This window comes from Lingula anatina, chromosome 9, assembly GCF_051362555.1.
Source record: "Lingula anatina isolate TDL-2025a chromosome 9, LinAna3.0, whole genome shotgun sequence".
In the NCBI taxonomy this organism is placed as follows: Eukaryota; Metazoa; Brachiopoda; class Lingulata; order Lingulida; family Lingulidae; genus Lingula; species Lingula anatina.
In genome coordinates this window covers 1,056,232-1,069,950 of record NC_141775.1, presented here as the reverse complement: position 1 = coordinate 1,069,950, position 13,719 = coordinate 1,056,232, and the positions used below count along the sequence as shown (strand labels likewise).

Sequence of the window (13,719 nt, the reverse complement as noted above, 5' to 3'; positions counted from 1 at the left end):
GACAGACGCAGATGATGGCTATATGTACAGACACATCTGTGTCTGTACATAAAAAAAAGTATGAGCAATTTTTTTTTGGTTGTACTGTATGTTTTGATCAAGTCATATGATCTAGTTTCCAATGAAGATGGTGCCTTCTCTTGGAATAAAAATTGAACACTCCCCCCCCCCACCCCCCACGCACACACACACAAACACACACACACACACAAGGGGATAAGCTGGCTATCATGGACATGATCAAAACAGTCAATATTGTTTAAATATTAATAACAAAACATTTTTCTTGGGAATTTTATAACTTGTGTTGGTCAAATTCAATGGGTTATTACAGTTGTGTCCATATACAATACAGTGTTATATACATACTTAACAAATTCTTTGATATTCTCTGCATCCAAGAAGCCTAGTAGTTTTTTACTCGTGTAGGGGCTGTAATATTTAATCTGAAAATAAAAAAAAATTATTATTATTATTATTAATAATAATAATAATAATAATAATAATAATAATAATAATAATAATAATAATAATAATAAAATTAGTTCTTCAAAAGAATATAAATATTTCTTGTTCCTTTTTCTTCAGTTCAACAATATTCTGGTACAATACTAGTAATTATATTTGGCATACAAATTGTTCTAGAGATTAAAATGGTGAAATGCTTGTAATCTGTTACTGAGAACACACACAGTTCTAACTCGTGAGTAAAATGTCTTTTACTAGATGCTAATTCTTTGACACTAAACTATGACAATTTCATACCAGGATTGCTGATAAAATCCAAGCTTTTTAGTTTGAATAAAGTTATAATATGCCAAAATATTCAGATTGAAGATGTTTATTAAGTATAAGAAAATATTTCTATTCATCCCTAATATAAACTGACTTATTTGACAGACTACTTACTATCTTTTTTATATTTATCACCCAATAGCTTATCACTGTTTATAAGAAATACATTGAAAATTAGCCTGAGAATTGTTTTACACTATCCTTTGACCTTCTTTTACTTACGATCTACAATATCCTGAAATAAATATTACGTCATTCATCATTCACTCAAAGAAAGCATCCTGACCACACCTGTGTTGTGCAATTTCCTCCATTTTGTAGCATGATCTTCTGGGTAATTTTGGGGTGCACCTCGCGCCTGATGACGTAGCCCAGAATTAACCCCACGAACACAGTGACCACCAGGAGCAGCACCCGCACCACGCACCCCTTCTTGTTACTAAGACAACCTAGATAACAATTGGGAAATGCAGTACTACTAATAATAATACCAGTAGTGAAAACTTCTTTATTAATTGCTTTTGTACTCTCATTGCTGTGTAATGGTGCTGCCACACCTAACATAAAGTGGTACACATAAGTATAATATGCAATATTGATTTTAGACCTGTGAGGGTGTGAAATCACCATTTTCAGGGTATTAAAATGAAGATACAAGCAGTGAATGAAACTGTTTTTAAACATCCTCAAAACATTTTATCTCCCTCAGGATAGACAAGTGTACATCAACTTTTGCCTGCGTATTCGAGATGTGTATAATGTAAGTCTAACAAAACCCTTGTATTGTCTATGTATGGGCAATTTTTTTTTTCATATGTTAGCGCTTTAAATCTGGTGTGACTTTGCCTTAAAATATAAAGACTTCCCTTAAAATGTAAAGATTCTATTAATTCTACATGTACCATGACCTCAAGTGCCATGACAATGACAGTGCAACATAACATTTAATACCGTGACATATAATGTCAATTTAACAGGACTCCCGCCCTACACTGAAAATATTAATTAAAAGAGCACCTGCCAATCCCAATAGGATTTCACATTCCTCGATATATACTGGGTCTAATACAATGTCACATGACATGATACCTGTGCGTTGTGGTTTTTTCGGCACCTCTCCATCCTGTTTTGTGCTAAGCTGACTGTAGTCTATGGTCACTTTGTCTGATGCCCCATCCCATGCAGGCATTATTCTGAAATTAAATAAAGAGGGCATTGTCTTGATCCAAGATTTTGCTTAAGGAAAGAGAGAGAGAGAGAGAGAGAGAGAGAGAGAGAATTTTTTCCTCCATTTACTCTGCAAAAATACCTTGAGTCAACATTATGCATTCATGTATCACTAACAAAATGAGAGAGAGACAGACAGAGAAACTGTACAAGTGTGATTTTTTTCCCTCCATTTACTCTGCAAAAAAGATCTTCTGAATCAACATTATGCAATTATGTATCATTGACTAGATGAGAGAGAGAGAGAGAGAGAGAGTACAAGGATTTTTTCCTCCATTTTCTCTGCAAAATAGACCTTATGAATCAACATAATGCATTTATGTATCATTAACTAAATGACTTTGAGAGAAATTATTATTCCATTTCATTGTGCTGTGAAATAGCTACTTTAGCTAGCAAAGAGCCTATTTCTCCGAAATGGCCTTTTAGCAGCCAAACAAATGACTGAAGCATCAGATATTGGTCGCAGCGAAGTTAATCGTACTGGTATCAATCATTCAGCTGATGACTGTTTTGATTGATCCTAAAAATTCTTTTGAAATGAATGTGGAAATAAAAATATAAAAGCTGTCTTAAATGGCCATGTGCCAGTCAATCTATTCACATTTTATCAAAATTTGTCCTTTATCTTTTGAATGGAATCTTGAATTGCTGGCTTCAGCTAGCTTATCATTAAGAATCAAAGTGAAAGTTTTAATTCATCCAGTTTATATTATGCTTACTGAAGATAATTAATTCATCCAGTTTATATTATACTTAATGAAGATAATGAAAAACAAAGGTCAGTGATGTTTAAATATCATGTTAATAATTAATGAAAATCTAATATGATCTGCCTCCTTTTAACAAAACAGCCCATGCAGGCATTCTTGTAAGGACAGCCACAATTTTGTCTGTACTGTGAACACAAACCCGACGAGCACATTTACACAGAATCACAAATTAAACCTTCGCACATACTCATACCCACGGCAACTAATAAACTTGTATATCCACTATCCCTGCTAACTATTTATTTGTATGGTGATGTCAGTTACCCTTGACTAAATCAGATCTAAGTTGGTTCTGCAGTGAACGCACCCATAATGAAATTAATGTTGCCAGACTCCTCTGTGAAGTCAGATTGATCTTAAATTAATAAACAAAAGCAGATAATACAAAACTAATAAACAATTCCCTGGTCAAATGACTACAGTTATTTTTATCTGAATGCATGCACGGGTGATAAGGTACAAGCTGAAATGATTGTAGTCATATGAAATGGCATACTTTCAATAAAATTGAAAAAAAAAATTATAAATCATTTTCAAGAAACTTTTGTTAGTGATGTACCTGAAATGAAGTACTGTAATTCAGCAGTCCCAATAAAAGTAGCTCACCACATCTCGAAAAAAGAATCATTTCGTAGGGGTACCTTGAAATGATACATAGTCATATACATCCTTGGGGGGAAAAGATATCGGGAATAGCCCAAGTTTGAGATGTTTAGTTATTGCTACTTCTGCTATCAATTTTGACTAATATTTTTTAAAATATTGTATACTTATTTCTGACCACCATTAATGAAGTAGGTTAAACTACTGTTACCTTAGCATTAGATAAACAAATTGTAAGCCTATTAGTTGCAAAATTGCATGAACTTGATATTACTTCGCAACCAAAAGCAAATAAAAATAGAAGGCAAAATGAATTTCATTTCACAATTGTGCACACAATATGGAGTAATCACAGAAAATCCAAAGACAGACCCATGCACGTTGCCTCAAACATAATATCAAGTTTAACATCTTCTGATTGTCCACAATGTCAATGTATACTTGTATGTCCTACATGTATGTGACTGATTTGGTTTAAGATGTAAAATGGAATTTAAAAAGGAGACTGATCTTTTTAAAAGGTAGTTCATGATAGCTCTTCTTAAACTTTATATGTACTAGTACATCACTGAATTACTTACTACAATACATGTAGTATCAGATCTGGACATCATCACCTGACTCACCGACTGCAAATCTTAAGAAATAAATAAAAAATTTAAATATTCATACCTACTATATCCAGAAAGTCTTCTTATATTGTTCATTTGGCAAGGTATCTAAGACAATATAAGCTACTTCTTTTCCACTGTCCTCCTATCCTCATATATCAAGGTCAACTGAAATCTTCTCGATGAAATGAAATTATTGACTTTTGTACACTCCCACTTTCAAAATCAAGTCCTTGTGGCATTCATCTGGCAAGGTAGCTCAGAACAAGAAAACAGACTTATTTTTCATCGGCAAATCCTTAGAGAGAGACTAGCGACTTTTCTTTCCTCAAATCCCAAGCCACTAGCTTCACCTTGTTTACTTGATGAAATGAAATTATGGAGGTTTTCCACTCCTAGTTTCAAAACCAAATGCTTACTAGTTCTATCTTCATCTGGCAAATGTACCTTAGAACAAGAAAAAAGTCACTTATTCTTCACCAACAAATTCTCAGACAGAGAGAACAGTTCTATGAATGATTGTTGTGGCTTTATCTATCCTCAACCTGCCAACAAAAAAGATAACCCAGTTCACTTCTCAAATCTCCTTGATGAAATTATCGAGCTTTTTGCACTCTCCTATTTCCAAAATCAAAGTGAATATCTCAAAAGTCTGCTAATCTTATTAGGCCACAGCCTAGCCACAAGCCCTAGAACAATGCTAAGAGAGTTACAGTGAAAGAAAACAAGTCAATCAATATGTCCAATCCCCAAGAGGAATTTATCTACTATTATTTTAGTAATCAAATATGACTTTTGTTTCTTCGCAGGCTAAAGACTCTGAAAGATATGGCTTACAGATCTTTTGCAAAGGGAATTTTTTTCAACGAGCTGATAGGAAGGACGTTGGTTTCAGCAGACACAGACACACGCTCAAAGAGACAGACTTTCCTCTTTCTCTCCTTGGACATAATAACGATTCATTATTATGTCCAAGGTCAGAGTCACTTACATGCCCCCCCCCCCTCTCTCTCTCTCTCTCTCTCTCTCTCACACACACACACCTAGTGTACCATAACTATTGTCCTTACTGTTTAATTTTTTTGCACTTCTGACTTCATATTCACTTTTTTAACAAAAAATTATAGTTTTCCAGGCAAAATGTACGTTTGGATCAATATTTAAAAAATCCATTTTTTCCATGAAAGCATACAACTGTTGTTCTTTCTGTTACAATCATGGATGTAGACCACAATCAAATGAAAAATTTGAATGCATTTTTCACTTCTTCATTTTGCTTATTTCAGAGGGTGAAGGATGAAAAAGTTCAAAGATGTCCAAGCTACTGTAGTTTAGTCTGTGTTCACTTTTGATTAAAATAAGGTTTGATTAAACCTTTGATTAAAATAAGGTTTAAAATAACAAGGCAGCTCACAGTCAGATGTCACCGTTTACTGTATTTCATTAATGAAACGTCTGTGATTTAGCTGGTGTGAAATAAGAACTTTTTCAATTTCAAGTTAAGATAAATGCCCAATTGCAGATTTTTATCCAGCTTTCCCAAATGGAATTTGCTCATATGAAAAGTGAATATGAAAGTTTTAAATTTTAAAACGAAGAATGCAGCAAACCTTGGTAGTACTACTCAGTGTACCATCATCACGACGCTGAACAAACATGTTCTACCTATCCATGCTTGGACTATCATAATAGCTTTTTGCCATTTGTCATGAAGAAAAATCAATGAACTCTCGACAAGCTGCTTCAAGCCATGTTTGCCTTTCCCAGGAGGTTTGTGAAAAATGATTAACTTGATTAGACTTTTCAAGAGGAATTTCACCAGTACTTTCGCATTTATTTAATGAAAGAAAAAAATTTGCATGCTAAATTTTAACATTATGTTCTCAATATGCCTGATTCCGATCTGTTAGTGTTTTGTGCATATTAGCTACGCTGGTGCTCTGACAAAGTATAATATATCTGATGTGTATTCTACTGATAACTGTCAAATAAAATCAAATTTCATTCACAGATATTTTTAAAAGGCAATCAGCTTTATTATCTGACATGCCTCCTTGAGCAGCTAGGAGGTTATTAACTATCGTGCGCTGAGCGCCCTGATTCTACTGACAGCATTTTAGCCAGTTGGACCCACCCAGCTAGTACAATGTGTGAATCTGAGGGTGCTTTCCGAGAGATTTAGATCGATCTAAAGATTAAGTTTTAGATCGACCTAACTCCCTGGGGGTTCACACTATATAGCTGTCAGCCGGGCAGACACGAAAGTTAATTACCCCCTTACAGCTTGTAGTAGGTGGGACGGACATTTAAGCCAGAATATCTGACAGTAATCTAGTGAGACTCCCCGCAGGGATAGATCGATCTAAAAATCTATGGAAATGGGGTGTAATTGTGTCCAGTTGTGTGAAGTTGACAAAAAGTACTGCATCTCTGAGTTGGCAACTGATGTTGTGGACGTGCTGCATCATGCACCAGATGGTCGTGTAATGTGACAAACTTGGAAGAAAATATGTGGCCATTAATATTGTTAAATATATATATGTAAACATGACGTGATTTCCCCGCTCTGAAAGTAAATCCAGTAATATTGTTGACTGCTTTGAAATGAATGTGGCAGGGAACTTTTTAGAGAAAAAACATTTATCGAAAATTGATCTTAAATAATGCCAAAAAATGTATCACAGCTACTGTATGTATACAGCAAACTCCAAGACCCTATTTCAATCATGCGTCAACAGACCTTAAAGTGACAACGAAGGGACGCAAGATTTTCACTGTCTGCGTGTGTTTAAAGAACGCCTCTTTGCTTATCATATCTGTTTCCACAAATACATGTATATCCTCTCGATCCTAATTCAGCCAAGAACTTATCTGTATATAGACAGGGATATATAGACTAGCTGCAATGAAAAATTCTCAAAATATGGCATGGAGTTCAGGCATTTCCTCCTCCCTTTCTCAGCTACTTGCCATTTACAAATTGAAAGGAAAATAATTTTAATTGAAACAAATACGGGAACATAACACTAAGCATGCCCTGCATCCCCCCCCCTCCCCCCCGCGCTTTCCCATTAAATACATGTACATGTACTGACATTCACAGTGCCTTAACTAGTTTCTTTCTTAGGGTATATCGCTACAACAACAGGAAAATACAATAATACCATTGACCAATGATGCAATAAACATTTTTACCACATTTATTTATGTTTGTAATCTAAAAATCCTTCGGAATATCAAAATAAACACAGAACGAATGCAATTAAAAATGAGGAAAATAAGAAACTGAAAACATTCTTTCTATGAAAATAATATTAAGTCAAAAGGTTTTTACGAACACGGTGTAAATCTAGTCCACTTTCCAATGTTTATACTTACAAGTTGTGCACTTTCTGAGAGATATAGGTCAAGAGCAGGTAAGGACTAAACCTGCAGGTACATTGACACCTGCTGTTTTCCGCGGATACGCCTCTATTTGAAAAGAATGCATGTGTCTACTCTATACTGAATGAAAACACTTGAAAATAAATTGCTGTATCGAAACCGAGACAACTTTACGGAGAGTAAAATTGTAACGGGAAATGTGATTGGAGATTCCCAATACCCCGGATGTTCGGCCATTTTGGACTTGAGAAAGCGAAGCTTGCCACTTCCTTGTATTTCACTAAGTACCAAAAACAGCCTAAAAATGGTATGTATGCCTAATGAAGGAAACAAGTATCAGTGAACTGACTAATCAGATTGATAAAATTAGCAGAACGTTTTGCTGGAGTCGTTAGATCTGTGTCATTCTCCCTTTATTTGTTCAGAAGCCCCTCCTCCTGGAGAGGCCGGCGACTGTCAGTGTCAACTCTTATGTTAAGATAAAAGATTTACCGGCATTTTTAGATATCTAGAGATTTAAAGCGCATAGCAAGCCGTTATTCAGCAATGTTCGTTTGAGTTGTTTTAAAAATGCTGTCAGTTTTCAGCAGCAAAATGCCGTCTCTTTCCCTCACCATTTTTGGAATCCTATTTTGGGAGACGCCGTGTAACTATTTTTGGGGGCGAATTCCTCCCAGGATTATCTCAGTGGGGATAACCCGACTACTTCTGTTGTAGACATTTATATTGTATTTTTAGGGAGGGTGGGGGGGGAGAGAGAGAGAGAGAGAGAGAGAGAGAGAGAGAGAGAGAGAGAGAGAGCCTGTCAGAGAAATGGTTTATTTTGTTTTGATGATGATTTGTATGTACTGTTGAGGTGTCCAAGGCTATAAATAAATATTCATCTTGTATTTTGACAAAAGAATAGTTTAATATGTGTGAAAAGCATGAAAGTGTATACTGTTACTTAGTTACCTTTCTTTATTTATTGTCTATTAATATCACCTTCTGTTTTTTTCCCCTTGACCTTAAGATTCTATCTTGGTTATTATCAATATTTTCACTCTCCATTTGATGGTCACAAAGTCTGCCTGTAGCTTTAAGGTCACTTGATAGCATTTTTTTTATTATTTACTAATTTATTTATTAAATATTATTCATTTATTCTTTGTTCCAGACTGAACAACAACTAGATTGCGCCCTGGATTTGATGAGAAGGTTGCCTCCCCAACAGATAGAAAAAAATTTAAGTGATTTAATTGACTTGGTATGTATCTGATCAACTCTGGTGGTTAAAATCTCCCTTAGTATTTGTCTCAGTGTACGCATAGCAGTTTCTGATGTTTCTCTGTTCACAAAAAATTACAAATGCTGCATTCAGATAAAAAAGCTTTGCACTAGAAGATAAATATATTGTCATATCTTTCTGGAAATGTATTTGATACTAAAAAAACAAACAAAGATATATATACTTAAGATGTTGCATTGTTTCTTGTCCAGGTTCCAAGTCTATGTGAAGACCTGTTATCTTCAGTAGATCAGCCACTGAAAATAGCAAGGGATAAAACAGTTGGCAAAGACTATCTTCTGTGTGATTACAACAGAGATGGAGATTCTTATAGGTAGAATAGATAGTCCTTTGTTTAAAACAAGACAGCAAAGCTGGCAAATATACAGAGATCAAACAGAAAAAAAATATGGCAATATCAAGAAAAGATAGAAAAATGAAGAAATCAATTTGTGCTAGGTTTAGAATGAGTAGTTCTCTGTGTAAATAATAGAAGAGAAGAAATTTTAGAAATAGTTTCCTGAAAATACCTGACAAAGCAGAGGTTAAATAATGGTAGTAATGGTGCTGGAGATTGAAAAAGGTGGGGGTGTCATATAATTTTTTTTTCGGGTGTGATGAATCACTTTCCTGTTTATGTAACATTATGTCAGCATTTAAAGACTCCAAAATTAGAAGGGTGACTCATCACAGTGTGATTTAATATCTATTCTCACCACTGTGTGGTTATGGTCATGAATTAATCGCACATATTTGACATTATCATATCTTTGATAATACAGTTTTATTGGTCTTTATGCTATAGGGGAGTGGGTGAGAATAATTGAAAAAGAAAATCAATTTATACGGTGTTATCTTGTTGAAAATGGATTATTATGGTAATCATTAACAAATGAACCTGCTTTGTGTGTGTATCTGTGTGTGTGAGTATGTGTGTGTTTGTGTGTGTGTGTGTGTATCTATGTGTGTGTTCAAATGATGATTATGATACATTCAAAAATCAAATGTCAGAATAAGTCATGTATTTGAAATTTTTCACCAATTACCCTATATATTTATGTGAATTTCAGGTCACCATGGAGTAATGCTTACGACCCCCCTCTAGAAGATGGTGCTATGCCCTCTGATAGACTAAGGAGACTAGAAGTGGATGCTAATGCTGCCTTTGATCAGTATAGAGAAATGTGAGTACATAATGAGGGGGGGGGGGGGGCAAATATTGGCACATTTACCCTAACTACTCTCTTCACATGCCCACCCCCCCTTCTCTTTCCTTTTCTCACCCTCCTCTCTCTCTATCTTTCCCTTTTGGAATAACTATGATTGATCTGTGCAATGATATTGTCTTTTGTATAAATTTGGGTACAGAATAAGCACAATATTATGCATGTTTTGATACTTGGCTCTGCCTCTGTCTCTCTGAAATGTTTTAAAGAAAAGAGGGATTCAGAGGAGAAGTATGGTTTTCCTTTCAGTTCTTTTTCCTGTACCTTTCTTCTCTTCCAACCCCTTTGAACACCTACCCCTCATATTGTTACATGAAAAAATGTGCTGCCCCCTTTGCATTTTGATGATGCCTTTTATTAACAGATATTTCTTCTTTAAATCTTGTCATTGTGGCAAATGATTCACTTATTTTTTCCTCATGTGACACATCAGATCTGCAGTCATGTCTGTTAATCTTAATGGTTTCCAGGTATTTTGAGGGAGGTGTCTCGTCTGTCTACCTGTGGGATCTAGACCACGGCTTTGCTGGTGTCATTCTAATAAAGAAAGCAGGCGACGGTTCCAAGAAAATTAAAGGGTGCTGGGACTCCATTCATGTGGTAGAAGTACAGGTGGGGAGGTGTTCTTTTAGCTGATAATGTTTTAAACACAGAGACCAGGCCCGTAGCCAGCAATTTCAAACGGGGGGGGGGGGGGGGGGGGGGTTCGTTTTTTGAAAAAGTGGACCTTTTCCCATAAAAACTTCATGTACCTAGATCAAATTTTACCCAGAGTGGACCTTTTCCCAGCAAAAGGGGCGGTTCTTTCGAACCCCCCCGAACCCCCCCTGGCTACGGGCCTGGAGACTGTTGTTATTTTGGTGTGGTTACCACAATGACGATCAGCATTGAGCTGTAATAATGCTAATAAGTGTCAGGGTGTAGTAATGGCAGTTAATAAAATACTGGTAATGACCAAAGAGATCTGATGAATGATGGCTTTTTCATTCAGCATTTTTCTCTCCAAAAACGTTCACTAGTTTACTGGATCGCATGGTTGCATAAAAGTGCACAAGGTGTCACTTGTACCGTTTAAAAACTCTTTGCAAGGATGTACTTTTTTCATCTCTCACACATGCCTGCATGTGTGCACACTTACACACATGCACACAGGCACACGCATTTAATGATTATTTTATGTTTTTTGCCATCAGGAGAAGTCTAGCGGTCGTAGTGCACATTACAAGCTTACCTCCACGGCCATGCTATGGCTACAGACCAACAAGGCGGAATCTGGGACCATGAACCTTGGCGGAAGCTTAACGAGACAGGTGGGTAAAACAGGGCGCAGGCCCCATTTCAGAAGGTTTTTTAAAAAATATATATATATGTATCTATGTATGGATGGATGGGTGGATGAAATGCATAATATGTATGTTCCTTCTTTTCAATATTTCAGATTGAATCAGATGCTAATGTAAATGAAGCCAGTCCTCACATTGCCAACATTGGAAGGATGGTGGAGGTGAGGTGAAAGATAATTCAGTACTGTACAAACGGGGTTGGCCTCATAAAATAATTTTCACAGAACTAAAACTGGTCGTGACTTTAATACTAATACATTTGTCAGTTGTAGTCCACATGTTTAATGAAATATTGCACCTGCTTTATAAAATGAAAGAAACAGTTTATTAACTTCTAAATATACGTGGAAATCTACCTGGCTTTTCTCCCCTAAATTTAAGAAGTTAACTACTTTTCTCTCTTGTGATATGTGTAATTTTTTCTTATTTCAGGACATGGAGAATAAAATTAGGAACACATTGAATGAAATTTATTTTGGTAAAACTAGAGATATAGTCAACGGCCTACGATCCCTAGTGCCCCTGGCTGACACCAAAAAACAACAAGCTGTTCTCACTGACCTTGCAGCTGCTTTACAGAAGAGACAACAGGCACAGTGATTCTTAGACAGGTGGCGACATCTATCTTACAGTGCTGAGAATTCTGGGACAATTTTCAGTGACAGAGGAAAAAAGCTGTTCATAGAAATCAGTGGTACCCAGTCCTGGATTTTAATGAGAGACTAGAGGAAAGGACAGTTGCTTTAAATGGGAGAAACTTGCCACTGAAGATGTCAATGTTTATTATTATTATTATTATTACTAGCTTGTGTTATGTATTTTAGTGGCCAAATGCCACAGGTGACCCAAGGAATGATGGATAATGAAGAAGATTGAGGCTCCTTAATTCATCTGAAGAAGAGATGCTTGACTTCTTGAGTTTTGATATGGAAACGAGAGAATTATTTTCTTGCTTCCTACTTAGGGTGGCAAATAGAATGATGGATAAAGATGAAAATTTTATAAATTAAAGCTTTTTTTTAAACTGGAGTTATATGGAAACAAGAGAATTTTTTTTCTCATTTTTTTTTTCAGCTCTAGAATATTACGTATTAATTTTTCCCCTTAAACACTTTATTTTCAACAACAGAGGAAGAGATTGGTTAAATTGTTAAGGGATTGGGGGGGGGGGGGGGGGGGATATAAACAATGCAATTTTGAGGTGAAAATGACACATAAAATTGGTTTGCCAATTATTGATCCAGAGCTACAGAATCCCACTCAGTCATTAGAAAAAAAGCATAATTATACAAACTCCTGATAAACTTTTGTAAACTGTCCGATGTTACATCAAGTTCTCACATAGCACTGCAGTAAGAAATATTAACTGAAGGAGCCCCGTGATAAGAACGTGACTTTCTAATACAAATTTTAAGAAATATTCCCAGCAGCACATCTTGATGGCAAGAAAATATTTTTCTTCTTGATGACGTCACGGGAGACTAATTTTCAAAGGTTTCACAAAGGTATTATATCACAGCCCTTTACGTTCATGTAAATCTGTCTGTATGTATTGAAGACAATGTAATTATGAGGTATTCATATGAAATAAAACGGTTAAGAATGATATAATAAAAACCTTATATAAAGAAATGTTTCCAAAACATTCTCTTAACTTCCAAACTGTATTGCTTTCCTTTAAAATGCCTCTGTAGCATTGCTTAGTTTAAAAAGGTACTAAAAAAGGTATATATTTTCTCATTTTATTTTATGTTAAATTTTTTCTTGGGGGTAGGGGGGGGGGGGGGCGGTACCTGGTAGGTATTACACCCAATTCGGATTGGGCCTTCGACGAATAGAATTACATGAATCGGATGTAATAAGTCGCCCCCCTCCCCAAATTGCCACAAAACAGATGCTATGCATGAGGATTTGTAAATGGATTAGTCGTTGGCGAAGTCAAGCCTCAGATCCGTGAGCACAAATACCCAAATTAACGACTCGAGCCACGAATAAAGTACTCAAAATTAAAATTAGTAAAAAACAGCGTTTCGGACACGCAAACTGCACTGACGCGTACTGTTCTCGTTTCTTCTAATTTTGCGTTGGGATACTTCACCGTGGCACGAGTCGTTTATTTGAGCATTTGTGCTCCCATGCATGTATAAGTCTGGTACTAGCACACGACAAATATCGTTTATAAGGCCTGTATATTGTCGAAAAAGTGACGCTACATTTGCTAATATCCTGTGGGGAAATAAGCAATTTGTCAAAAGCAATTTTTACAAATAATAATAAGCCCAACGTCGGGAACATTTTTCAGTTATATTTAACTGCTGGAACGAGTAACCAATAGAACGTAGGGTGGGGTTTTGAGCGATACATTTTACTGGATGATAAAAAGGAAAAAAGGCAAAAAATTCTTAACCCATCCTTAAGTATATATATATATATATATCCGATGGGCTAACATTTTATAATGCTATCAAAATTTTCAGTTCAATAGCGAAG

At 35.8% G+C, this 13,719-nt stretch overlaps 2 protein-coding genes across 3 annotated transcripts in view; one reads left to right on the top strand and one right to left on the bottom strand.

Moving 5' to 3' along the window:
- The window catches only part of LOC106155561 (N-acetylated-alpha-linked acidic dipeptidase 2), a 28,911-nt gene extending 21,391 nt beyond the window's left edge, over positions 1-7,520 (bottom strand). The window contains exons 1-4 of one of the 2 annotated variants that reach the window (XM_086994830.1): positions 7,388-7,520; positions 1,885-1,988; positions 1,087-1,244; positions 370-446 (exon numbers count right to left, since the gene is read on the bottom strand). In XM_086994830.1, the coding sequence (XP_086850956.1) occupies positions 370-446; positions 1,087-1,244; positions 1,885-1,984 (335 nt within the window). In that variant the 5' untranslated portion in view covers positions 1,985-1,988; positions 7,388-7,520. Of the gene's footprint in view, positions 1-369; positions 447-1,086; positions 1,245-1,884; positions 1,989-4,070; positions 4,388-7,387 lie in introns of those variants that run through there. The other variant, XM_086994829.1, reaches the window with a different exon arrangement.
- Positions 7,503-12,861, top strand: LOC106155562 (F-actin-capping protein subunit beta). Its single transcript, XM_086994837.1, has 8 exons — positions 7,503-7,700; positions 8,550-8,639; positions 8,873-8,994; positions 9,731-9,844; positions 10,357-10,498; positions 11,080-11,196; positions 11,325-11,390; positions 11,662-12,861. Exons 1-8 carry the CDS (start codon positions 7,518-7,520, stop codon positions 11,827-11,829), a joined length of 1,002 nt encoding a protein of 333 aa, XP_086850963.1. The 5' UTR covers positions 7,503-7,517; the 3' UTR covers positions 11,830-12,861.
- The last annotated feature ends 858 nt before the right edge of the window (positions 12,862-13,719 follow it).

What these genes read in the sequence shown, in the direction of transcription:
- LOC106155562 (XM_086994837.1), top strand. Translation starts at nt 7,518, where the DNA reads ATGAAAACACTTGAAAATAAATTGCTGTATCGAAACCGAGACAACTTT. An exon ending in TTCATGTGGTAGAAGTACAG is followed by an intron (nt 10,499 to 11,079) that starts GTGGGGAGGTGT and finishes TTTTGCCATCAG; the next exon opens with GAGAAGTCTAGCGGTCGTAG. An exon ending in ACATTGGAAGGATGGTGGAG is followed by an intron (nt 11,391 to 11,661) that starts GTGAGGTGAAAG and finishes TTCTTATTTCAG; the next exon opens with GACATGGAGAATAAAATTAG.